The following is a 26648-nucleotide window of genomic DNA, read 5'->3' on the forward strand; positions in this document are numbered from 1 at the left end:
TCCTGGTGTGCTGTTCAGTCTTGATATTTCCAAATACATGGAAGTTAACCCATTTGAACAGTTGGGAAGAAGGCAGTTTTATCATTCAAACCTGTGTTATCGCTTGTGTGAGATCAGACGATATCTCTTAGGAGATACCGTTTGGATAGTAAATTTGGCACAATGCCCTGACAAAGTTATATGACGTCATTAACTTGATGACGTCAAAATGCTATGACATCGCAGAAATGCAAATCTAATGGCAGTGCTGTGTTCAGAGATGTACATTTTTCACTGAAAACCAATGAAGAATTATTTTGGATGATAAATAGAATCTCTCCCGCATGTCTACTGATATCAAATACATATACACTCACTGATAAAGGCAGCACTCACTGATAAACGTAAATATCATCGACAACCCTCGGATATTTGTTACTTTATCAACTAGTGTTGATATACGTGATATCAGCAGACACTTGGGTGAGATTCTCTATGTATTCAAGTATGCAGTATATACTGTAATAAAAAGTCACACACACCACAGTTTTTTATGCCATTTATTCGTATTCTGTTACTGAAGTATATAAAATGATATACTTCCAAAAACACTTCAATCTGAATATATACAATGCAATGAAGAATGATGATGCACAATATATAACAACACTGAATATTTACGTGCAATATTCCTAGAATATGCAGAGGTATCTGGTATAACAGCACATTTACCTTTTTGCATGAAGACACTGGGCTTGAAAATCAGCTTAAGTGATAATAAATTCCACAAAGGTTTCTCTACGTATGCAGCTGACTACAGCATGAACTGACCTAGACTCCACAATCAGGGCTCGATACAACATGCAAAGAATGACGTATTTTACAGTGCAAAGTACAGTTTAAGATGTGCATATGTAATTAGACTGATTGACAAATATATATTTTAGTAGAGGTACATCAAAATATATTTAATTTGATTTATCATGGCATGGCTAAATTGCTATGATACGTATAGGAACTTCTGTAACAAACATACTGTGGACAGTGCTCCACAACTTTACAATAATGATAACTGAATGTTTGTCAATGGCAAAACTGGAATTGTTTTAATTATAAAGCATATTTATAATTTCTAATGTCTACATCGTACAAAAACTCAAACCAAAACACACTTTGTGACATACAAAAACTCAAACCAAAACACACTTTGTGACATGCAAAACTCAACAACGACGTTCCAGTATTAGTTCTGACAAGCTAAAAAATATCAAACACAGAAACCGTTCTCAGGCATTGAAAAGTAAATACACAGCTCTGTAGAGAACCGATCGTTCAAAGCCATGATGTATCTATGGTAGTTCCTGATAAAACCACCAAGATCCCAGACATTACGACTTGCCTGTTACACTATAGGAATGATCTTTCTCATTTTTCATTGAGCTTTCTAATCATTATTTTTTTGTTCTTTCTCTCAACTTCTTATAACTTGCAAATCCATTTGTGTGGCAGAAAGTATATATACAAATGACAAGCTACATTAAGAGATTACAGACTATCATATCAACATAATTGTCTTATGCATATCGTTTCTGCATCTCTCATGAAGATATGCGAGGAGCGGTAATGTATGTTTTTATTTTCAATTTCAAAAAAGCAAATATGTTTAATCAATCTTCCTTATATAAATCTTCAATATACTGGTTGACAAGTTTAGAGAACCTTCCTAATGCATGACGAATAATTTCAGACAAGTCAATACTCGAAACCCTAGTTAAAAGTAAAACATTTTTACATTTTGTTTTGTAACCAACTGATGATGGTGTCTTCATATGTCTTCATCCAGTAGATATTGCTCTTGATGGTTTCCAGAGCCTGTTTGCGGGGTCTGTCGCCGGCACCAGCTTCAGGGTACTGCTTGAAAAACGCCTCAACCTGCAAAGTAAGTGTGTTGATGACCATCCGATTCATGTCCATTTCACAATTCATAGTAAACTATGTCGGTTTGATACCTCGACTTCAAACGACAGCTGTTTTCTTGCTTTAGGTTAGACCAACTTGGAGTACTAACTGTAGAAAGCAAGGTTGTAAATGGGCATAATGTTTTATTGTGTGGTGGGGTTCCATTAAGAAAGTTTTATTTTGCCCCGATCAAACACAATCACGGGCGTGGCTATCGGGATCAAAGCTCAATGGATGTTCCGGGATAAATATGGGTAGTAGTTTGATGGTAGACCTAGCAGGGACTGGTTTTAGTAAATTGCGTGAACTATGTGAGACATGTTGGAAGAAACTTAAATGGTTTCACATATATACATGTCAGAAGATGGTCGGAATGAATATTAACGTTTTAGATATATTCTTTATTTGTTTTGTTTCGATCAAACGTTGGATAGTCTCGGCAAATTGTGCCAGGAAGGTATAATACCGTAATACCCAAGCACAAAATGACATTTGCGACAAAGAAAACTACATATTTATAAGTTCATTTTAGATCTGGCACATTTTTTATAAAATGGGAGGGGGAGGGGGGGATGCTTGGCGGTGTTGATCTGCCTTGTGCTCGAGCTATACAAATAAAATCCAATATGTGAGCAAGGTAAGTAGACACCTGTATTTTCTGGTTGTATAAATTGTGGGCTAAGCATCTCCGATTACAAATATATTATGTACTTCACCTGCATGACATATACATACGATATTAATATTAATAAATGATACCCTACATAACTATCTTGTCTGCACACACTACTACTGTTTTTCAAAACAAAATGGTGTTGGCGTATAAAATGAGATGTCTCTATGTGTCCAAAATATAAACCTCAGACTGGCACTAGGGGAATTTTCCAGTAGTTATATCGATGAAAAAAACCCCTGCCACCTAAATAAAATTGAAGAGCGGACAAATTCAGCAGTATTAGTTCTCTTATATTCCGGCACCTCTTTATAACAAGGGATTGGTCTGGTTGTATACAAAGAGACTTAAGCGATTTGATACTTGATATATATTTGATTTGATATATTTGATTATATAAATGACTAATGCACAGATAATTTACAATCAATCAATCATTCAATTGCAATCAATCAGTCAATACACTAAAGAGACACTGGACTATTACATTTAAATTGAATTCATTTAATATATATCATGTCACAGACTTGATATTTTCGGAGGACATTATTACAGTAAACTTAACAAAGATTGGTCGCTTGTACATCAATGTTCACTTCGCATGTATATTTTACACATCTTTAAATTCCTGTTTATACTATTTATATATTTAATATACTAAGCTCTCTTCATATTTGTGTCTACCTTGTTAAGTGTTAAGGGTATACGATGAACATTTTTTTATACAAAACTTACATTTCAAAATTTCAAAAAATACTATTCATTCAGTTTTAAACATTTTATATAATGCTTGCATTCGGTGAATTTTACATTGAGTTTTAAACATTTTAGATAATGCTTGCATTCGGTGAATGTTACATTGAGGCTTTAAACATGTTATATAATGCTTGCATTCGGTGAATTTTACATTGAGGTTTTAAACATGTTATATAATGCTTGCATTCGGTGAATTTTACATTGAGATTTTAAACATGTTATATAATGCTTGCATTCGGTGAATTTTACATTGAGGTTTTAAACATGTTATATAATGCTTGCATTCGGTGAAATGAGTGCCGTGTACCAAGTCAGTATGTACAAATCCTTTGGTTGTCGGGTGGATATTGTTAATCTAATGTTCAGGTTGTTGCTCTTTTTTTTCTTTGACAAACGCAAGCAAAACAAGTTTATCAAAAGCTTTTGAAAAACACAAGAACTTGTCTACGCTTTCAAAAAACGAAGTACAGTAGCATCATAACGATATTATCAGCAAACAGCAAAGAAATTTGGGTGTAATTGCATACTTCCTCGCCATTCATTTTCCATTTCTATGGCTAATTTATCAATGAAGAAATACAAGGATAATGGTTTTAGCTTTTCATTTTATTGTTTTAAACTAAAGAAGGTGATAGATAAAATAAAATACTCCTCAGAACTAATTCGGTATGCTTGTACAAAATCAAATCAGAACATTATCATAGCAGTTGTGATATGAAAACAAATTGAAATGTAAACTGTGGGGTAAATAACACGCAAAATGAATTATTCTGGCGGTTCCCATTGTCCCAAAATATATTTCACTGAAAACTTTGAAACAAATGACTGTGTGATGCTGATAGGTATGTTTGACGTTTTATCTTGGAAACTCCACAAATATGCTTTGTCACAAATTTACTCCATTTCAACTTGTGGTTGCAAATTTGTTTCATACCTCAATATTAAAAAAAAACAAAACAAAAAAAAAAACCACCAAAAATGTAGGAACTACGTTTGGTTAAATTTAACATCAATAAAATTTGACAAGAGAAATAATTTTCAGCTGCATAAAAATAGGCATATTTTCCTTTTTCGTTCATTTTATAGTTCTATATTTTTCACCGTAAGATAGAGAATTGAGTACAAGTGGATACATTTAAAGCAAACCCTGAGTAGATCCGAGAGAAAATATTGCACTGACAATGTATTTTCAATGACAATTTGCAATATTCTAATTAAAAATAATGTTGAATGTAATTGATAATCTAATAGTGCATGGATACCGTATTGAGTTTTGAAGAGATTGACATTAAAATTAACGACTCGTAAATTGCGTGGATTTTATGAGTGCTTCAACAGGTCAGTGACAATTTCAACAATGCCACAATGAGCGCCTGATTGAAAAGCATGACGTCGTATTTTGCAATGGCCGTCGGATGGCAGTCAGTTAAAAGCAGTTCCTCAGTTGTAGCCTCGAATGGAATAGACACTAGACATTTCTTCTTTTTACTGGTCACGAGCGGGACATGTGACCAGTGAACAACGTACTTATCTCATCGAAGACTTCAATGTTAAATTTGAACTGTTTGAATCAAGGGTAGGGGATCGTGGAAATTAGTACCGGAGTTAGGTAACTAGCCCATACCGACAACGACAGAAGAGTTATCTCCCTTCAGCCGATTTGCATTTGGAAAACATCGATAATTTCCGTACATCTAACGTGATTTATACGAGATAAGGAATTATAAACACGAAGTACTAAATAAATTACCACATTTCGGCATACGGGTAACATGGAAAAAGTTACCCACTTGTAAGCGTGAAACATTGCAAATAACAGAGCGTTCAGACAATCGGAAAACGACATATGTGTGAGGTAACGTCTAACGGGATCCCCTAGGAATATCGGTTCACGTACTTCTGTCAGCTTAAACTCAGTGTTAAAGTTTTTGATGATGTTTGGGACCATCCTGCCAAAGGACCGGGAATACAGGGTGAATCTGAAAAAAAGAAGAAAAACGATGCTCACTATGAAACTTATCATTTTTTGCATGTTTGCAGCCCGGTTTCTCATTTTACATTTTGACACCTAGACACATTATAACTGTTATAGAACTGTCCACCCCAGACAGTCCAGCGAGCGATCTGGCGCACAGGGATCAACGCCATGTGCTAGGAAATACCGTCGTACTAAATATGAAATTTAACTGCAGACCCACTTCTACCAGCATAGGTTTCTGGGGACTAGTTCTAACCCTAAATCCGATTCAGGATACCGGTTGCTTAACAATCAACCAATTTATGTGAGTGAATGTGATTTTACGCCGCTTTTAGTAATATTCAAGTTATATATATCACTCTGTGGGAAACCAGAAGCGGGCTTCACACTGTGCACCCATGTGCTTAATAGAACCTTGGTCTTCGGCGCCTCTAGCGAACGCTGTAACAGCTGTGTTACCCTGCCGCCCCTAAATCAATTTAAGAAGTATGTACTGGCACTGAGGAATGGCGTCAGAATAAACACCACCAATGTAATACCGCCGAGGGAATGTAAACATGTAGCCTCCTATTTCAGAAAATAACACTGTAATAATGCAAATCGTTCCCCTGATCCAGCGTATCCACTGTAATGGAATAGTAGTTGTCTTACAGTAGCGGCCACCTTGGATTACATGATTCTCAAGGAGCTGAGGATACATTTGAGGACAGGGGAAACAAAGATGCCACACACTGTTACTGTTTGTTATTTAACAAAAATGATGATGATGATGATGATGATGGTGTTGTTGTTGTTACCTGCCAATCAGCTCATCGTAGTTTTCTCTGGCCCAGTTCCATATGATGTTGTTACCGACAGGGTTGAGGTTGACGTAGCTCATGACGGAGAAGAAATCCTGCTGGCGGATAATACTTTCGTTCTTCGCATAGTCCAGATACCTGAGGTCAACAACGTCCTCAACAGATCACAATGGACAATAATGGAAAATCAGCGTGAAATTCCACATTGACCGATACAGGCGTACAGAAGATACAAAGAGTACCAACGAGTCAATAAATACGTCAATACATGACTTTATTCATTTAAAATTGGCGTGAAAACTTGACGAGGCAGTTAGACAGGGAAATTTTAGGTCGAATATTCGAGTCGGGCGTTAATGGGAAACACGAGTATGTTTATTTGTGGCCCAACACTATCAGCTTGTCATGTCCTACCTATGGAGAAGCCATACTGTTCGAGTCTGAGCCAAAGCATACAAAAAGTTGACTCGCTCCTGGGGTACTGTCTCCGTCTGGTACTTCTGCCACATTTTGTCCCAATCCTCGACGCTTCCGGAGCTACGCATTCCGTATTTGTACACACGTGCACGAAGGTTGGGTGATATCCTATATGGGAAAATATGAACAGGTGCGAGTCTGGCTATTTCCAGTCTATGAGGTTTTTGATACAAACAATAATGTTGTAACGTGCGTCGTTTCTTGCAACATATTTGTGAAACACGTGTCCACTTATATTTTGGAGTAGATAGTGACAAGATTAAGAGGTAAAACATATTTAATGCGCATATCCCATATCAATTACTTTTGAGCAAAATTATTTCGACAAACTTTCCTTTTCGATAATATCGTTGAACTCAGTTGTGAACCGTACACAAAATTGTCCCCATACTCACATAGTAATACCACTGCACATACCTTCTTGCAATATATATACTTTATATCCTTTATACTTACTCCACGCCATTATCTAGCCAGTTCCTGAACTTTGCGGTGGCATTACCAAGACATTCTACATCGCCGTGTCCGCATGCAAGCTCAATAAGGTTCCTCCTCATTAACCTGTGAAAACGAACACGATGATACAAAACTGTATTAATTTTCCAAAAGACTACAATTAACATAATGAGTGTTTGGCAAGTTAAACCTGGCTAGTTGGGGTTTGTTTGTTGATTTAGCAAACATTCACCAATGATACATACTTCTGTATGATTATGATCTGTATATGCTCGAGTCTGAACAAGACAATCCAGTGACCTCTGCAAATGAGATACAATGACTTATGCTAACCAAGTTGAAATTCTGAGCCTGAGTTATTGAGGATCAGTTCCAACATGGGACTTCATGATTCTTGTACCATTGGTACTAGTTACATCAAGGAAGTATAGAAAAGACAGGTCACAATCGGTACCGGCATATCGCTTAAGATTACAGCAACCTTAAAACAGATCATTTTGCCTTTGACACAGTAGCATATACGTAAGCGTGAGAATGAATATTGTTTGATGCTGCAGCTGAGGCTCGTTCGAAGAATAATTGATCACGTCATAACTGATCACGATGCCGACACACCCTGGACACACTGAAGTCTTCAGTTTCATGGTAGATGGAGGTAGGGAACAGAGAACAGTTGTGACTCAAGCGGGAACGACAGCCTTCGTAACAAGTAAGACATTTATTCTCATTTCTCAAACAGTATTTGTACAAGGGCTGAACATCACGTGTCTTACTTATCGAGATGGCTGCCGGTATCTTCCCATCCTAGTCGGTCAAGAGCTGGTTTCACTTTGGCCAACACGTATTGCTGTCGGGAAAATAAGCATTCTATGTTGATGTACGTGGACTATGTAAAATGTTAAAATTGCAAAGCAGCTAAAAAGAAGCAGTAAAGAATCGAATACTTGGCAAATCGAGCACGATATGTTTGTGCTATGGTATTTGTTTCAAAGGCTATCCCATCCGAAGACAATCACTCATGGTCCGTGAACGTTCATTTGAAATAAGAAATAGAGGAAAATAAAACGATACAGTTTAAGGGATTGCGAGGTACATCTTCACTGCAAGACACGTGCAATCCTCTCTCTCCATGTGACCGATTATAATAAAGACGATGCAGAATCACTTAATTATTTACAAGTCCTTGACATTAGGCAGACCTTTGGAGCAAATTAGTGACAGATTTCAATGTTGCATTGAGCAGTATTCCACCTACATCGCAGGAGCCTGTAATTAATTGAGTCTAAACCAGACAAGCCAGTGATTACTTCTGTAACAAGAGTTGCCATCACAGCGTTTTGACACGCAACAGTCCCATTTACAAAAGACAACTAATTAACCCATCTCTTTTTCTCTTTTCTCTGACCAAAAGCATGATGTACATGGAGCCATTGACCACTTGCAGTAGGTCACGTACCCTCCACAAGCCAAAGCTACCTCCGCTTCTGAACATCTTTGTGATGTATGCCATTCCGGTGTAGGCGCTCTCCCAAGGGATGTGATTGGTTTCCTTGTCGAGGTATGACGTCATCTCTAGAGCTACACCGTAGTTTAGGAGGCCTGCACGTGCAAGATTCAGCACGTCGTTAATAAAGGCAGATCTGTCGGCCACGGAGATTGGGAAGTTCTGGAGGAAGCAGAGATAGTATAAATAATATAAATATAATGGCATTGGCGATGGAAGCCTTTCAAGATTCTTTCGTCATTATCACTTTTCAACAATATGTGGGAAAACTGACGAGCTCGAAATCCTCACCACATATATTAATGTACTTTCATATTTGAGCAAAACATTAAAAGTTGTTCACTAGTCACGAGGGGATCATGGGTTGAGGTAGCCTTGATATTTATGTTCCCTCGCCCTAATTTTGAACTGTTTGAAGCATGGGTATCGGATTGTGCACCTCGGCCAACCTGTGTGCGAATCAAACAATTCGAATCTTGCATCTTGCTGTTTCTAGACTTAGTAAAGTCGCCGCGATGTAATTCCCATTCTTAATATTGAAAGGGAATGCATTTGACACAAGAAAAACAGATTTACAGGAAATCCTTATCATCGATTTCCATTCGCACAACAACGGTAATGTCCGTGCATCTGGCGTTATTTAATGTTACTCGAAATGAAAAAGTAACTTCTGTGACGTACCGAATGCCTTGCTATTGGCAGCGAGGTGTATAGCAATGCACCTCGCGTGTACACGGGGTACACTGAAAATAACTGAAGAGCGCTCAGCCAATCAGTTAGCGACATGTACGTGTTGGGTAAGATAAATTTGTGGTCCCAAATTTATTTGTGTTCGTTGCGTGAACGCCATAGCTTCATGGTGGCTGCTGTCAAAGTCAATTCGGACACAGGTTGTCTAAGTAGCCTATGGGCCGTAATGCGCAGTCAGCAAAACAATGTCTTGGCTGTCACAGAATTGTCGTTTTGTGAATTGAAAACAAAGAGTCTTACAGACGGGTCGCTTCTATCCAGGACGGTGGCAAACCTTCTCCAAATGTCATCAGGGTAGGTTACTCTGTAGTATCCAGTCTGGTTGACGTTGAATTTGATCCATTGAGAAGCATCTGTCATATCCACGTTAACATCCACAGTTTCAACTGCAATGACAGTACGTGAGCAATACAGTCGTAGTTGATCGTCTAGCTATGCACGTGTCTTCAACTATATTCATGATCGTAGATTTTGGAAACCAAAGGACCGAATTCATCCAAAATCCTTACGTCCTCAGATTTCTGAATTCACTAAGGCTAAGTTGGAATCCGTGAATAATTCCGTTTGTGACCTATGATTGGTCCACACCCAAGCTGATCTAAGTTGTTTCAACTTACGACCACCCCCTATTTAGGGGTTCCTTATACATTCTATCGAAAAGAATTGAGTTCAAAAGGACACACGATTCTTTCGTATTTCTGCACGCAAAATGTCTGTCATGGTAGATTAGCTACAGTAATAAGAGAGAATCTAACGTTATTTAACCTTATTTGAGTGGTATATTTTGTGCCAGTCCTTAACGCTAGTCCAAACCCAAATTCTCTTATCTTATCCTCTGGCAATAACAGCCGGGTGCTTTTATGGAAAGAAAATAAGGAAGCGGTAGTTACTGCCAAACTTAGAGTTAATTTGTCATGAAACGTGCGCCAGTGGGTTTACAATAAAACTTACATCATCCACAAAATTACATCTCCATGTAGTTAATGACACAACACTTGAAAGTAGTATCCTACCTTCTGTCATATCCATGATCTTGGTCCCTGTTGATCCATTTGATGTGATGTAACTCAGCGAGATGTACCATTTATACCTGAAGAGCCATTACTAACTGCATTATTTACTTTTTTCAAATGACATTTTCTGAAACAAATCTGTTTTTCATAAAACTGCAGAGAACTGTTTTTCATAAAACTGCAGAGAACTGTTTTTCATAAAACTGCAGAGAACTGTTTTTCATAAAACTGCACATCCAGACATTACTCCATGTATATGGAAGCAAAGGGTATGCATTCCATCCTGCGTTACAAAGAAAATCACAACATCTGATTAGTTAGGCGAAAATGAAATGAAAGTGAAATGCTACTCGGTCATAGGCACGTTACTTTTATTTGTGCGTGTAACAATTTTTTACCATTCCAAAAAATATTTTTTGTCTTGGCAGCGTCCCGATCATCCATTTGTCCACTATCAGAATGAGTGTCTGTAACAACGACTGTGATTGAATCTACAACTCATTAACACGTGCTAAAATTCCCAAGGTGCATTTCTGAAAAAAATCTGTTTCTCCTGCGTCCCTATTTTTTCTATCAAAAATTAAAAAAGACCTCCTACCGCCCTCGTAGCTTTTGAAATATATGTGCCCGAGAAACATTTAATTTCTATTATGCAGCCTTATTATGTTCAGTAATGGTCATTTAAAAGATAAGCATGTTAATAGAAATGGAATATGCTAATGGAAACCACACTGACAAACCTTACACAGGCGAGTGATCATTACTCTCGGTTGACATATACCTTGACCATCGTTCTATGCAAATGAAATAGGATGACATGTGTACCTAGTCAGCGATCCTGTCCGCCCCATCCCGCTAGTCGCCTCGTAATACACACATGGATTACTGAAGACCAATTGTAACCCTGGCCGTGTACAAAAGAGCAAAACAATGAGAAAATAGCTTTAACAATAACATAATTTGGAATGGCCATATCACTGTTCTCCTACATTTCAGACCTGTAATTATAAATGTACCTAGTTGCACAAGGTACAGGCAGTGCAGTGTGACATTCATCACTGCTGACAGACTCACAGCAAACAGTAACAGAGACATAACCGGTCGCAATTAATGACTCAGGATCGGCTCTTTTAGCAATATTCAAGCAATGTCAAGACGGGACATCTGAAATGGGCTTTTGTACCCATGTGGGGAATCGAATCCGGGTCTTCTGTGTGAAAAGCCAACGCTTAACCACATTACTCAGCTACCCTACCGCCCCGCAATTTATCAGCTGTTGTGGAATTTATAACCTACAAAACAGTCTTCCTTTGCGATATCGTCTTGGAAAAAAGATGCTGATTATGTATTAAGTGATAAATTACTGGCATCTGATTTCCAAGGAATACATATTTCTGCTGAGACCACGCTCAATAAAAGACTATTTCCTGATTGACTGATAACGGAATGGGCGGGGCTTGTGTTGCTTTGGTGCGCTGAAGGCTGTCAATGATTTCGCCTTGATGCAACCAGTTCCTTGTATGATAAACAATCTTAATCAATCTTTGGTGTTATTACTGTTGGCGAGCTTATGTAGAAATTTCTGCGTGACTGTAATTACACTGAGTAACACTATGCCCATGTCTGCGATATTTACTTGAACTCCGACTCGTCCACATCATACACAGCTTTGGGATCAGACAGGTAACGTTTCTGCACGGCTGTCACAGTCGTGCCGCCGCTTGACGACGGATGGAACGTCACGTTGACGTATGGGAGTCCCATCTGACGTGTCCACGTATCCATAATGTGCTTGACATCCGGGGCCCCTGGAACCTAATACATTACAACCATTGTCAATTTTCTCTTTCAAGTTCATTTGTGTGTTGCTTAACGCGGCATTAAATTGTATTCCAGGTATATGGCTGATTTTGATACACAGTACTTTTCAGAATGTAGCCTACTAACTGTTATAAGACGGGACCCTCAACACAGATACAGTAACTGATCCGACGTCACCTCCGATTTAGCAATAATTGTTTACAAGGAAATTTCGTATTAACAATATTTGTATCCCTTAAGAGTAACTGCAACCAAATATTTCTATTTCGACTAATGATCATATCCCGGTTCGATTTGAACTAAGTAACCAATGTCTATGTCCCGATAAAACGTCTTCCTTATGATCATTGGTTTGTATCCCGTTTAGACCTGAAAACGTTGACCGAGCGATTTCCGCTCTCATACATTGCACCAAAATGTTTCACATCCTTAACAGACATGCGTGCCGTACTGTTCAAAGGGCATTATATCAAACCCGTTCCCCAGATGAGAGTAATACAGTTTGTTTCCTTTCTGGTGCCGCATATTAAGCACTATTTATGTTTTCAACCAAAGTATATTTTCACTGCAATAGACAGAAAGTTTCTCATAATAAAATATCTCTGTGTGCCTCATTTCTCTCATAGACCAGTTTGCTGGCACTGGGCCATCACGTACAGAGACAAAAAAAATGATGAAACAAATTCATGCCATTTTTTGACACTTCAGTGTGCATATTTAGAGAGATATCAGTATTCTGATAGTAAAGTGATCTTTGACCGGAATCAGTAATCAATGCTCCTCTTTCAGTGCCTTATTTCAGCACAGATTAAGAGATTGCATCTATTTTCGGACATATAGAATGAATAATTTGTTTCAATAGAACGCGTGTTATGGTATTCAAACAATTCACTGTATCACCAGTTGTCTCCCTTCTTCGACACAGCGGTTGAAGCGAAGTAAAATATGGGAGACAGGGTCATACAAGAACATATCACGCATAAAAGGTCAAACGAACAGTTTCCTCGTGTTTTTAAAATCGTTTAGGCCGTTGATTAAGTGTTTGATGATACTGAAAATGCTGATAACACTACACAACCCTGACAGATACTTGTGACGAGCGGGCGGGAATGTATACAGTATGTCATCAGTTACCTCCCCTAGTGCTTGCCATAAATCGTCAGTCTTGGCGTTGCCCCACTCATATTCCTTCAGATAATTCTGAAACGAAAGAAAAAATACTCAACATAGTAATCTCTATCATGAAAGTTTGCACATGCACCATTCAAAACATATCGGTTACCCTGTTTTTCAGTTCTAGTGGGTTTTATTTCTCAATGTACGACCCACGACAAGTGCAGTCACGTCAATTCCAAGCCAAGACATGTGGCAACTTTGTTATTTCTGGCCTGATGGAATGAGGAAGATAATGTTAATAAAAGATGCATTGATAGCAGGTACCACATGTGATGTTCATTTTGCGTGGGCAGTGATCGTTGCGTGTAATTATAGGTAATAGTAATTATGCAGTTTTTCATATTGGAGTGGTGCCAAATCCATGATCTGTCAGTGCCCCCGTTGCCAGTACTTACTGCGATTCCTTCAAAGAATTTGTCCTTTCCCATAATAGACTGCAGCATCGCTATAACGGCAGCCCCCTGTGAAGATTGCAGAAAGAAGAATATATCTTTCAAATTTTGATAGGGATAACACGATGTTCAGTGGCATTGAAATGTTCTATTGTCCACTGGCCCTTCGTGTGAGTTTTGTGAATTTGCATTTGCTAATTTTCAGAAAATCTTAGACATCAGTTTTAAAGCATGTGTACATATATAATTTGAATTTCATCCCAATTCGAAATGAAGAATAAGTTCAGTGACAATATGTAAGTCTATCCTATGTTTTATTATAATTTGAAGGAAACATGCAACTTAGCTTTGTCATAGATTGATTTCACAGTTACAACCCAATCCATTCAGTAATACAATACACAAACGATTGACGCACGAAGCGTATCGACAAATCCACAAAGGACAAAAGTCACTTTAACACTGCAGACAACTTGGGAAGGCCCGCAATGCACATTTGTGATGAAAGCATTTTTGTCATAACGTAAAATACTAATTAGATCTGATCTCTCTGTAATGCATCAGATTCCTTGCAATCAGTTATATTGCTGTGATAACACAGTGCCCAGCTGCAGCCAAGATGTTCTTTGATAAAAAGCAAAGAAACAATAATTAGTTTTATCGATTGCGACATTAATTAACCCCACAAGCGAGCATTATTATAGTTACTTCCGAAACAGCTGAAGAAGTAATTTGGTTACGGATAACATAAGAAGTATGTCGGCAGACTTTTCTGTAAATGAAATGTCTCGCTAACAAGCGGTCGAGGGCACAGACGAGTTGTGTCCCTTAGGTAATTTTGTATGTATTTGTAGACTGAACGGTTTCTAACCTACTCCGTTAGCTGCTGCCATACTCCAGCCCTCACCTTGCTGTGCAAGATGCTGCCATGCTTGAGCAATATTACTCCTGTCCCTCACCTTGCTGAGTGAGATACTCTCATACTTCAGCAATATAGCTCCTATCCCTCACCTTGCTGAGTGAGATACTGTCATACTTTAGCAATATAGCTCCTATCCCTCACCTTGCTGAGTGAGATACTCTCATACTTCAGCAATATTACTACAGCCCCTCAACTTGCTGAGTGAGATACTGTCATACTTCAGCAATATAGCTCCTATCCCTCACCTTGCTGAGTGAGATACTCTCATACTTCAGCAATATTACTACAGCCCCTCAACTTGCTGAGTGAGATACTGTCATACTTTAGCAATATAGCTCCTATCCCTCACCTTGCTGAGTGAGATACTCTCATACTTCAGCAATATTACTACAGCCCCTCAACTTGCCGAGTGAGATACTGTCACGCTTCAGCAATATAAATCCCGTTTTGCTCTAGAAGATGCTGGTCATACCTCAGCAAAATAGCTCCCGACCCTCACCTTGCAGTATGAACTGCTGTCATACTTCAGCAATAACATTCCCGTTTCTCGCCTTAATGTATGAGTTGCTGTCATACTTTAGCAATATGTCTCACGTCCCTTACCTTGCTGTATGAGATGCTGTCAAATACGGCGTTGATTTCGGTTGGCTTATACACGGGGACGACAATCGGATGCGACTCCACTCCTGCATCCGTCACCATCACAGGCTGTAGATCCTCAGTGCCGAACTGGGCCATCTGGAGGGAAGGACATGATGTAATTTGCAGTGCATGCTGACCGTGCATTACTCAGTATCTGATATTGGTACCTAGCCACAATATAGACCCAAAGTCATCAATGGCGTTGCATCACATTCTGCGTGTACGAGTTACATAGATTTAATTTGAAAATGCAATCTGATGCTAGCATTCAGGTTGACACTAGAATGTAAGGAGTTACAAATGTATTGCATGACACTTTGTGTATTACCTTTATCTGAATCTATTTCGTTGAGAAAGTGACCGGTTATGTTTCAGCACTGACGCTGTACATTTAAGATCTCCAGTGGACTAAAGCTCTGCACCAAGCTTAATTGATGGGATGGATTAGCCGATTACACATAAAGTCCTTTGTTTGTCAACTCTCGGGTTCACCAAACAGGCAAACGTCCATGACCAGCATTATGTTATCATTCCACTAAACCTTAGACGCCGATCTCCTTAAATACCTTTACAAGATACGTTAATCTCTCATCCGACAGATGCTCGCATACTGACCATATCCCAGTCCCGTTCGTACGTGTCCACTCCCAGGTACTCCATAAAGCTCGCGAAGCCCTCATTTAGCCAGAGGTCATCCCACCAGTCCATTGTGACGATGTTCCCGAACCACTGAATGGAAAGAACGTCACATACGGTACGTCACGTACAATTGGCCTCGCAGTACTAGTGGTGCAGATAAGAGTGAAAATGGCAGGCTAGCATCGTTGCAGTTAATCATCCTTTTAAAGATACATCGCTATTTCAATATTTCAAACAGTGAGTGCCGTTGAAGAATGGTTTCCGGTTAAACATCAAAACATCTCTTTGAATGTATGCAAACAAAATTCCAACAGTAAATACCGGGAAAAGGGGAATCCAAATTGACAACGTGGTCTAATTATAATCTCTTTAAATGCTCGTGAGCATTGTAACAGTAAAGGCCCAGAATTATGATTTTCAGGACTATTTCCTTGGTAAAGACTAACGGGACTTGACTGTGTGGAGGACGTGAACGACATGTTTGTTAATTGTGTCAGAGTCCGGATCTACCTTCTTGTCCGTTTGACTCAAACTCACTCCCTCTTAAAGCAGTGGGGAAGTGTATTGACTAGGTGTTCGCTCCTCACACCGCAGACCTGCATTCGAGTCCCTACATTGGTAGAATGTGTGATGCCCATTTCCCATGTCCCCATCATGACATGGCTTGAACAGTGCTATAAGCGGCACAAAACTAAACCTATTCACTCATTCAGGCACTCACTCATATTCTGTTTCATTTTTTTTCTAAAAATGTTCTTTCGTGATAATATGATATATTGACACTTTATATTGGCACTTTAAGGTTAAAGTCATAAATGTTTCACGAAAACGTTAAGCAAAAATTAATGCTTTCAACCAGCCCTGCTATTCTACACACGTACGTTATGATACCAATGCAAGCGGTAATTACTAGCAAAGTAAATTATCATCATTTGAAATATCGTTAAGTTCATGTGAATGTCATTTGTCCAGCAACTTGCTGCATTTGTGGTGGTACGCATGAAGTATAATTGGAACTGTTTTTCTCCTTTCAACGTATGGCGTTCAGCGACCTTGTAGTGTTCGAACGCATTTTGAAGGGGTTACTTACTCCAGGGAAATCAAAAAATAAAAGTGTTCTCGCATAGCGTTTTGTTTTCACAATTCTTGTGTTTCATGTCTAACATACAGAGGCATAATGCTACGGTGTGATGTTTTCGGTCAGAGAATCTGGGCTTAACTCAATGTTTTCCCTCAGGACAAGCAATTAGAGGATGTTTCAGAGCTACGACACTAAGCGTGAAATTAAGTTTGTTGAAATTGGATGCGTTGGGCCGATGAACATTACAGTAACTAATGTTTATTGCATTGTTACATGATGCTCAGTGGCAACTGATTGCGGTTTACTGTGGATTCGATTCGACTCTAAACCTTCAGCTTTTGAATTTTTCATTCCGTCAGAATTAAGAAAATCAATAAAATGTTTTACAACTATTACCACAAATATCTCGTTTATAATTAACATGGCACATGCTAGAATTAACACGGCACATTGATACGCGTATTTAAGTGAATGCAATGAAAACAAGAACTGTTAGGTATATGTTCACTGGTGAAGTTGACTTTTTGACAATAATGAAGACAGTGACCATTCTATTTGCATTTAGGATATCGCAAACGTACACTGATCATATTCATTTCCGGAAAGTACATGTTCATCAAGCGAGAATACCTTACAATCAGAGGTAAATGGAAAAATTTATTAACGAATGCCACAAGGAATGGAACCTTGTCCAACGACGCAATCAGGAATATTTCACCTGCGGCCTGATGGGACAGTGATCATCTGCTCTATACAACGATCTGCAAACCAAACATGAACCTACATTTTAGGTGGAATGAATATACAGTTTTTATGTGGGTAAAGGTGAGCATGGCAAAACGTTGGAAGATGTTTGGGTATCACATTGTCATTCAGGTGGATGAGGAGATGGATGAAGATCATGTTTGGGATGGAAGTTGCAGAGATACCAAGACCTGCAGTCATCATTGTCATGAGCATACGCACGCGCGAGCACGCCCACCCACCCACACCCCCACACCCACCCACACCCACACCCACACCCACACCCACACACCCACCCACCCACCCACCCCCCACCCACCCCCACACACACACCACCCATCCATCCACCGCCCACCCACCCCCCACCCACCCCCCACCCACCCCCCACCCACTGCAGACAATGCCGTGAAACTGTTCTATTTTGATAGGGGGCTAAACGTATCCAGCTTTTCGCCCATTTTTACAAGTAAAACACATTAATTCTAACCAGTTTACAATTAACCAATATCCTGTTTACTCAATCACAAGCACATATTAATGGTCTGTGTCTTACATAAACATTTCCAACAAATATGTCCTGATTGCAAAGTTTTCCGTCTCAAAGGATCAGAGCCATAGACATTTTACTCAGTCGTTTGTTCAGTTACATAATGAACATATTTTTCTCAAACCATCCATTTATTGGATTTTTCATTTGGTAGATGCTAACATTAAGCGTTTGTCTACGGTACCTGATGGGCAATTTCGTGGGCCACGACCACAGCAACTCTTTGTTTGTTGGCCGATGAGGCCTTGCTGGGGTCATACAGTAGGTTTGTCTCTCTGTACGTGATCAAGCCCCAGTGTTCCATTGCTCCAGACACAAAGTCAGGGATCGCTATCATGTCTGCAAGGGAATAACACAATGCACATTGGACATACGATAAACTGTAGCATATATTTAAGGGTTGTAACGTCTTTCTGTTATCGTCCAGATTAAACGGCCTTGGGGCGAGGAGTCCCGGCTGAAAAAGGAAAGACCGTTCTTGGTGTTTTGACTTTTGTGCCGATTATGAACACCCACTCCGTATTGCTTATACATTGCTCTTTGGTATCTACAAGGAAGGCGTGAAACTTTATGGATGATGACGTCTTTGTTATATTATGAGGCGAGATTTCAAAACAGATTCTTCAATCTATATCGGAATCTATATCTAAACCTCTCATTATAATATGATAAAGCCTCATACCTTTGTTATCGTAATTATTTCCTATTATTCATCAATCAAAATCCCACTCAGAGTATTTAAGATTTTTAAACATTTTTGGGAAGAATGGTAATCACCCATATTTGTAGAAATGACAACTGAATTAAACCTTCCCTTTGAGAAAAATATTCGATCATACCAGTATTCGAAGTCAAGAATTTCATTTGTATTCTCTGTTTTGTAAAATATAATAAAGGCTTCGTAAAGGAATTAGAACTTCAAAATTAACGTAATTATAAAATATAACACAAGTCACGCTATTAAATGATCAAGCTAAAATCAAATTATTTATAAATGTTCTGTGACTTATATACAGACCTTTGTTTGATGAATCGATTTTTCCAAAAGATAACCTCATATCAAGTGCCAGTCTAAAAGTTTTCAAACTTAACAGAACACGCCTAACCCACATCTATCATAAACGCGTTTGTTATAAAACACAGCTGAAATTGTTATTCGTTCATCTGGTTTAGAGTATAAAGCCTCGAACCGAGCGTACTCGATTGTACTCTTTATCTTCAAGAACGTCATTTGTCTTTCACGTTTCAAATCACTGCCATCGAAGAGGTCTATGCGGAAGTTCAGTTTTTCCAATTAAAGGGAGGCCGGACCTTGTTTTCGATACAACAAATGATTCACACACTGATTGGGTCCATTTACAGACTGGCCTTTACATCAACTAGCCACAAGCTCGATTCCGAATAGTGCTTCTAAAATTGTAACTGTGTTCCTTCCACACAAAAAGCCTGTTCTATAATAACCTTATAGCTGGCACTCATCTTCTAACGATGTCATTACTCGGACCAATCTGGAAGGCAACCATCTTCAAACGGACCTAATGAAACGTCAGGTAAAAGCTTTCTAAACCATAATCACTGTGACACGGGTTAACTATTTGTGAGTTTCTACATAGTTACCGTTTTCGTATATGAAGGTATGTAGAGCTGATGTATTTGATTTGTGTAATAAGGGCTCAGATTATCATCAAATGTGCATTGTTGACTAAAACAATATGGCCTATGGTTACAGCTTCAGTGAACGGTTAAAAGTTTGCCGAAGTGATTACGTTCCTTAGCACATAGACTTGTGTGAATGAAATTAAACATTGTCCTCCAAAACCTGCGCAGTTATGTCAATTCAAAACGACAGTACTGCAGATTACCGAAGTGTTTTAGAATGTTTATGGTAATGTTGTTACATTTCACATCATCACAATATACGTCGTAAATAGGCTTGCTGCTCCACGGGTGCACGTGTACAAAGAAACGAAAACCTCAAACTCAGTTTCCACTATTAAGTTGCAGCATCCGTTGTTCCACTTAGAAGAATTTAAAAAGCGACAAAAACATTCCATATTCATAATACGTCACTGCAAAATAGGAAACAAAACAATACATCATGTGATGTTGGAAAACAGCAAAGAAATAAATAAGATTTGATGTTTTAACGAAAGATAACAGTTTTATACCCAGAAATGTTCATGGAAGCAACATCCTGGGCGGACATCGTTTTGCATTTACTTTTTGTTTTTTTTCTTCAAAACTGTGTTTATGTGTGTGGTGGGTTGACGTCTTACCTTGCTTAGGCAAGGGGTACGGCAATCTAAATAGTCTCTCGTACTCCTCCATCGAATGTTTACCGATCTGCAGAGAGTAGCGAGTCTGGTTGATCTTGTCGGGGGTGGCGTATACACGAATCTGCAGGGAACACAAATATCCATCAGAAGAAATGCAAACTGCAAGTGTTGCACAATGGTAGAAAATCCAAATAAACTATTTGTGATTGCCAGGGTTGTGGGATTACTGCGGTTTTTGTTATAGGTTTCAGTTCAGGCAACAATACAGCTGTGCAAATGTACATAAAAATCAATGACATATGCACATAGAGTACTATGTGAAGTTCACTTCTTCAAGCCGACGGTATGTGTGTAAGTATGTGTGTATGTATGTGCGTATGTATGTGTGTGTGTAAGTGTGTGTGTAAGTGTGTGTGTACGTATGTGTATGTATGGTTGCGTGCGTATGTATGTATGTATGTATGTATGTATGTATGTATGTATGTATGTATGTATGTATGTATGTCCCAGAATGTATGCTTTTAAGTAAGTGTGTGTGTGTGTGTCTGTGTGTGCGAGCGTGTATGTATAAACCCGAACTGAACAAAGTTGTGATGCAAGCAAACAACTGAACCGTTCTTCATTTGATTTCACCTTAGTTCCTGTGGTTGTTGTATCTTCCACATAGTCAAAGTCACACACAATGAAACACACAAGATAGGTGCTCATCATAACGGATCTCTGGAATCGAGTTGATACGAGGGTGGGGGACCACGGCACCTTGGTCGGCTACAACGAAAACGAGCATTTGATGATCAGGTATCTGAAGAATAACGACCACACTGTCATTATGCCGTGTCCTGCTTCACGTTACCTTTGCATCTGTAATTACTGGTAAAACGACACGTGAACGTAGTTCTGGAGGTTATTGAGTTGAAACAATGAAGATACTTTATGAATCTTTGCTCACACGTTGACCAAAGTGTGTAGTGTTTTCTTTCAGAATTTACAAATATTTCCTTCCCATTTGAATGAGCTAAAGCGTGTCTGAATCTCTCAAGTAGTGAGTGAGTTAACATCTGTAGTCACATTGGCAATATTTCTGCCATATCCTGACTTGACAGAGATAAATTAATAATGGACACAATTTGAATGTAAAGCAAAAAGCAGTAAAAGAATCTCTGAAGTAAACGGGAAGAGTTCACAAAGTCTCCGACGTCTAGATCTTTCCAGTTGCTAGTTGTAGTCTCCATTCTCATGTCTCATCGATACCTATTGATCATTCTCAAGCATAAAGCGGCTATTATTTACACATGTGAACAGTGGTCAAAGACTTGTATAATGCACCACTCTTGTTCTGTCCCAGAGCATAGGTCACAGGGATCACTAGAACATTCAGCAGGTAATACTAGTACGTCGAACATACACTTGCATCGAATGCACCACAACGTGCGCCCTAGAAGGCTATTATGATGACAAGAACGTGCGTGACAGTAAGAAATATCAACCAATTAATACCTCTTGAGGAAACCTGACAGACGACCATGGTGATGCATGACTTGAACAAGATGTCATATGACACGTTATGGCGTTAGGAACAGTGGGGTAGCCTCTTGGTTAAAGCGTTCGCTCATTACGCCGATGACCCAGGTTCGATTCCCCACATGGGTACAATGTGTGAAGCCCATTTCCGGTGTCCCCCATCGTGATATTGCTGGAATAATGCTAAACCCGGCGTAAAAATCTCACTCACTCATCTATAGCTTTAATGTTCCTGAATGAGGCGTTCAACAACAAATAACAATGCCTTCATGCAACCTGATTATTTTACTTTCATTCACGGACTAAGGGATCTCTGTCAGAATATGACGGAGGAGAGAGGGATCTGTACATCCTAATCTAACTAGACAAATGCCGTTGATATTAATGTTGGTTGTGGCGTGACAGCGTTTTTGTTATTACTCGTTCTACACTGAATTAAAATATGGCGAGCAGATTGCGAGATGAAGTGGGCGAAATGTGAGGTTACCTGGGACTCCTGGGGTGGCATGTTGGACAAAGGCGTGTAGTCCGGCTCATGGATCAGGGTAATGGTATAGGCAGCCTTGATATTAGGTTCGTCAAAACACGGAAAGGCTCTCCTCGCATCGACGGGCTCAAACTTGGATGTTGCCAGATTTCTGGTAACAATTTTTAAAAAAATAATGCATCAAAACAAAACGGAACATTGTGAATACATCTAACATAGTGTAAAGTGAAGTTAGGACATCACATAACAATGAACATTACGTTACAAAATATGCCAGTATTAAAGTCAACTTTCCCTTGAAATGTTACGTGATGTGATAAGAACTGATGAACTCACTGAAGTACGAGTAAGTTTTTGAGGTTTTCTTTCACCTAATAAGGATGTTCCTGTGTTTTGTGCAGGTGAACAAGTGATTAACATTTTCACTCATCCCTACCAACTGGTGTCATCACTATTTATAGTGACTCGTGGTAATGGTAAGTTAATTTGGACATCAGAGGTTAGGCTACTACTTTTTGTTACTGGTTTTTCCTATGTGTGGATAGCACAGGATGTTGGAAATGAACAGTTTTCTATGTATATTTAAGCAACGCCTTGAAGATATTTATCTACAAGAATGGCTGATGTCAGCTAAGAGCCGAAATGTTTTAGAACATTACTCTTCCCATAAAACTCTGTTAGAGCCTGAATTTTATATCACGCATTTGGAAGATAAAGGTCTGTTGAGGGCCTTTTGTAAATTAAAAATAGGTTTCCATGATCTTAGAGTTAATCATGTACGTAAATCTAAAAGGGATTTCTCTGACCTGAGTGTATCCATCTGTAAAAATTGTAATTTAGGGAATATTGAAAATTAATTTCGTATAATGTTTGTGTGTACAATGAACTCCGATTTAAGAATTAAATATCTGCCATTTATCTCACTGCCTGTTACAGACAAACCTACATTGTCCAATTGTATCAATTCTAGAAGTATCGATGTCATTAAAGCAACCGCAAAGTATTTAAAACATGTTTTTAATGTAAGAAATGTAAACCATACCACGTGAGCATAAAATGCATCTGTATTTGTAGTGTAGGCCTCAAGACCCTAATTACTCAATAAACTGAATCTGAATCTGAATTTGAACTCTGAATCTGACTCGTGACGGTCCGAGGTAGAATAGGCATTCAGCTACGTTAACCCAAAATTGCCATCAAAAAACGACTATGCTTGTCGTAAGACGCGACTAACAGGATCGAGTGGTCAGGCTCTCTGACATGGTTGGCATAAGGCACTAGTTCCCAGTTGCGCAGATCGATGCTCATGCTGTTGATCACAGGATTCATTGGTCCAGACTCAGTTATTTACAGACCACTGCCATATAGATGGACTATTGCTGAGTGCGACGTAGAACAAAACTCACTCACTCACCAACTTGCTATTTATAGTGATTCATAAACACAGGATCATGATATGTTTGAAATTGTACACTAGCAGAGGTTCCATATGAATCTGTAGATGGGTCAGTGAGTATAGTTTACACCGCCTTTAGCAATACTCCAGCAATATCACGACGTGTGACACCGGAAATGGGCTTTACTCATGAGGGCAATCGAACCCGGCCCTTCGGTTTGATGAATGAACGTTTTAACCACTAGGCTAGCCAACCTTCCCTGGATAGGGTGTGGTCGCTATCATTAGAATTTATTCAAAGTGAGAGAACATGATTTGTTAACGATTCGGTTCTATCTCCTTAGGATTGACAGAGCTGGCGGAGTAACCGTGTGGTTAATGGGTTCGCTCCCCGGTTCGATTCTCCACCTTGGTGTAATGTGTAAAGACCATTTCTGTTGTCAAATACCAAGGTGTACCTGGAGCATTGCCAAAAGTGTGGTAAAACCACTCACTCACTTGAAACTAACACACTGTGCTATCATTGGAGTGATTTTCAAAATGGTGTGAAACCTACCCAGTCACACACCTGCGGTTAACGGTAGCGGTCGTCAAAACAGGTCTCGGTTCGAGTCTCAACAAGCGCACAAATCCTAGACCACATTAAGGACCTCTCGCTACTGAATCAGCAGTAATGTTACACAACAAAACACAAAGAAAAACGGACACACATTCGTATCTGTGGGTTCCCAACAAATACTGTATTTACACTCTGTGTGACACGTCTCGCGGCGTTTCCGGGCACACTGTTCTCATTTACATTACGTCACAATACATGGTAGTCCGAGCCTCACCTACTCTCCCATTCGTACCAAATACGTTCGCCATGCCATATAGGCCACACACAGGTTAAGTCCATATTTGATGGCGTGAGGGTTAATTGTGGACTTAACCATTGTAAACAAGCTGTTTCAACAGAAACTACCATTGCGCACCATTTTCACCCTGTTTCCAGCAGCTCTTATCTGTTCCCGCGCATATGTGATAAGATATAAGGTAACATTATATCGAGCTCAGATTTAATCCGCGGATCAAAATAATCACACGGCTTTCTCAAGCCTCGGGATTCTCAATGAAGAGATATGGAGTGTAGTGCCTGTTTGTCGAGAGGATTTTGTGAAATTAATGCCCAGCAAAGTAGTTCCATCGCGCTGTGACTAAACACAATTGTGTTGGTGTCTTTCCGAGTATTCTTGTGGTCTGTGTACCTTGGATAGGCGCTGACCTAATTGTTTTAAGTAAATGGCTGAAGGGTAAAACTGTGAAACGGACGATCTGGCTCACCTCATGGCTCATTAGTGCAAACAAGCCATGTTGGCTTGACCGATTATATTCGGAAGAGGGGATAGATGGTGCCTTTTTCTAATATAGATTTCTCCTGGTTGTAATGAACGTGGTGACGGATAATAATGTAAGGTTCATTGCCTAAATAGCCTTCGATGACTCCAGAGGCTAATGTTGCAATGGCGTGTTTTATGCCGTTAATCTCAGTGCGAAGTATGAAATTGGGTACTAACAAAATTACAGTACGTGCATGGGTTTGCTGAAGTAGCTTAAATGCACTTCGATACCATGTACAGTTGCAAAAACGCAAATGGTCTCTTTTGTAATTGAAAACATAACTGAATAGGTTACTTACCAACGTTTGGTAAAAGTCATCTAGGCATGCCATTTCTGTTTAAGTACATATACAATGTATGGAGCTATATGTGACATTCATTTTTTTTATATTTGATATTTTCTTGAACATGCTTCCGAGCAATGCCCTAAATTTTAATCCACCCCACGGACACAGTCTTCGTGTGAGTTGGTTAACGGGATGCCTGGTATTTTCGCTGACATGTAGCGTAGTGGTCAGCTATGTCACATACATCTGTGACCCAAAGGGGTTACATAATTATCATTCCCACTAACAATATCGCTGATTATTTGCGAATTATGAATTCGTATTATTTACTGACTCCTCTCGTCTTACACCCATACATTTGGCTTTGAATACTGACTCCGGTTTGTTCAAATATACTATAGTTGTAACAATATAGAGTTATTTATGATATAACTGTTGAGCAGAGGCATATGTTGTGCTCCCAGTCTTCAAAGTCTTGCCATAGGATTACACCTGTTGCACACGTTGTCTGAAGCGTAAGGTCACAATGTTGAGTCCTTACGAAGAGAGAAGTGACAGCTACATTCCCGCAACGCCTATTCAAACATGGCTATATACATATTCCTGACGTAGCTGGGTTGGCTATGTTTGTTTTTATAGAATATTCACATAACTCAACAAGTTATAGTCAGGACAAACAAACTCCACTATGCATATGACGTTCCTTCTTGACAGATGTCAACCCTCATTTTAACCTCTACACTTAAATACACTGGTATAAAGACATACTTGAGTATATACTTGAGATAATCAGGACATATTAAGGTTAGGTGGGGGTTATCATATATACGACCTCTCTGGACATGCTCAAATTTGAGAAACGTGAACGCCCTTAAGGACGAAATATCAGCTGCGTAGAAATATGACCTATTTTCTGAATACATTTCATCAAGGGTAGAACTATGTGGAGAGGAAACGTCAAGATGCAGTACTAGGTTCACATTACCTCCTCTT

At 39.2% G+C, this 26648-nt stretch overlaps 1 protein-coding gene across 1 annotated transcript in view; it reads right to left on the reverse strand.

Annotated features, from left to right (window-relative positions):
* Window positions 1–525: 525 nt before the first annotated feature.
* LOC137284710 (glutamyl aminopeptidase-like) overlaps window positions 526–26648 on the reverse strand; it is a 35528-nt gene continuing 9405 nt past the window's right edge. The window contains exons 2-19 of the mRNA XM_067816626.1: window positions 22594–22744; window positions 21219–21353; window positions 20586–20706; window positions 18494–18648; window positions 15914–16027; window positions 15260–15394; window positions 13738–13803; window positions 13301–13366; window positions 11982–12160; window positions 10346–10422; window positions 9573–9718; window positions 8535–8744; window positions 7852–7925; window positions 7079–7183; window positions 6560–6730; window positions 6143–6283; window positions 5265–5346; window positions 526–1911 (exon numbers count right to left, since the gene is read on the reverse strand). Of these exons, the coding sequence (XP_067672727.1) occupies window positions 1768–1911; window positions 5265–5346; window positions 6143–6283; window positions 6560–6730; window positions 7079–7183; window positions 7852–7925; window positions 8535–8744; window positions 9573–9718; window positions 10346–10422; window positions 11982–12160; window positions 13301–13366; window positions 13738–13803; window positions 15260–15394; window positions 15914–16027; window positions 18494–18648; window positions 20586–20706; window positions 21219–21353; window positions 22594–22744 (2272 nt within the window). The 3' untranslated portion in view covers window positions 526–1767. The remainder of the gene's footprint in view (window positions 1912–5264; window positions 5347–6142; window positions 6284–6559; window positions 6731–7078; window positions 7184–7851; window positions 7926–8534; window positions 8745–9572; window positions 9719–10345; window positions 10423–11981; window positions 12161–13300; window positions 13367–13737; window positions 13804–15259; window positions 15395–15913; window positions 16028–18493; window positions 18649–20585; window positions 20707–21218; window positions 21354–22593; window positions 22745–26648) is intronic.

This window comes from Haliotis asinina, chromosome 5 (genome assembly GCF_037392515.1).
Source record: "Haliotis asinina isolate JCU_RB_2024 chromosome 5, JCU_Hal_asi_v2, whole genome shotgun sequence".
Taxonomy (NCBI): Eukaryota; Metazoa; Mollusca; class Gastropoda; order Lepetellida; family Haliotidae; genus Haliotis; species Haliotis asinina.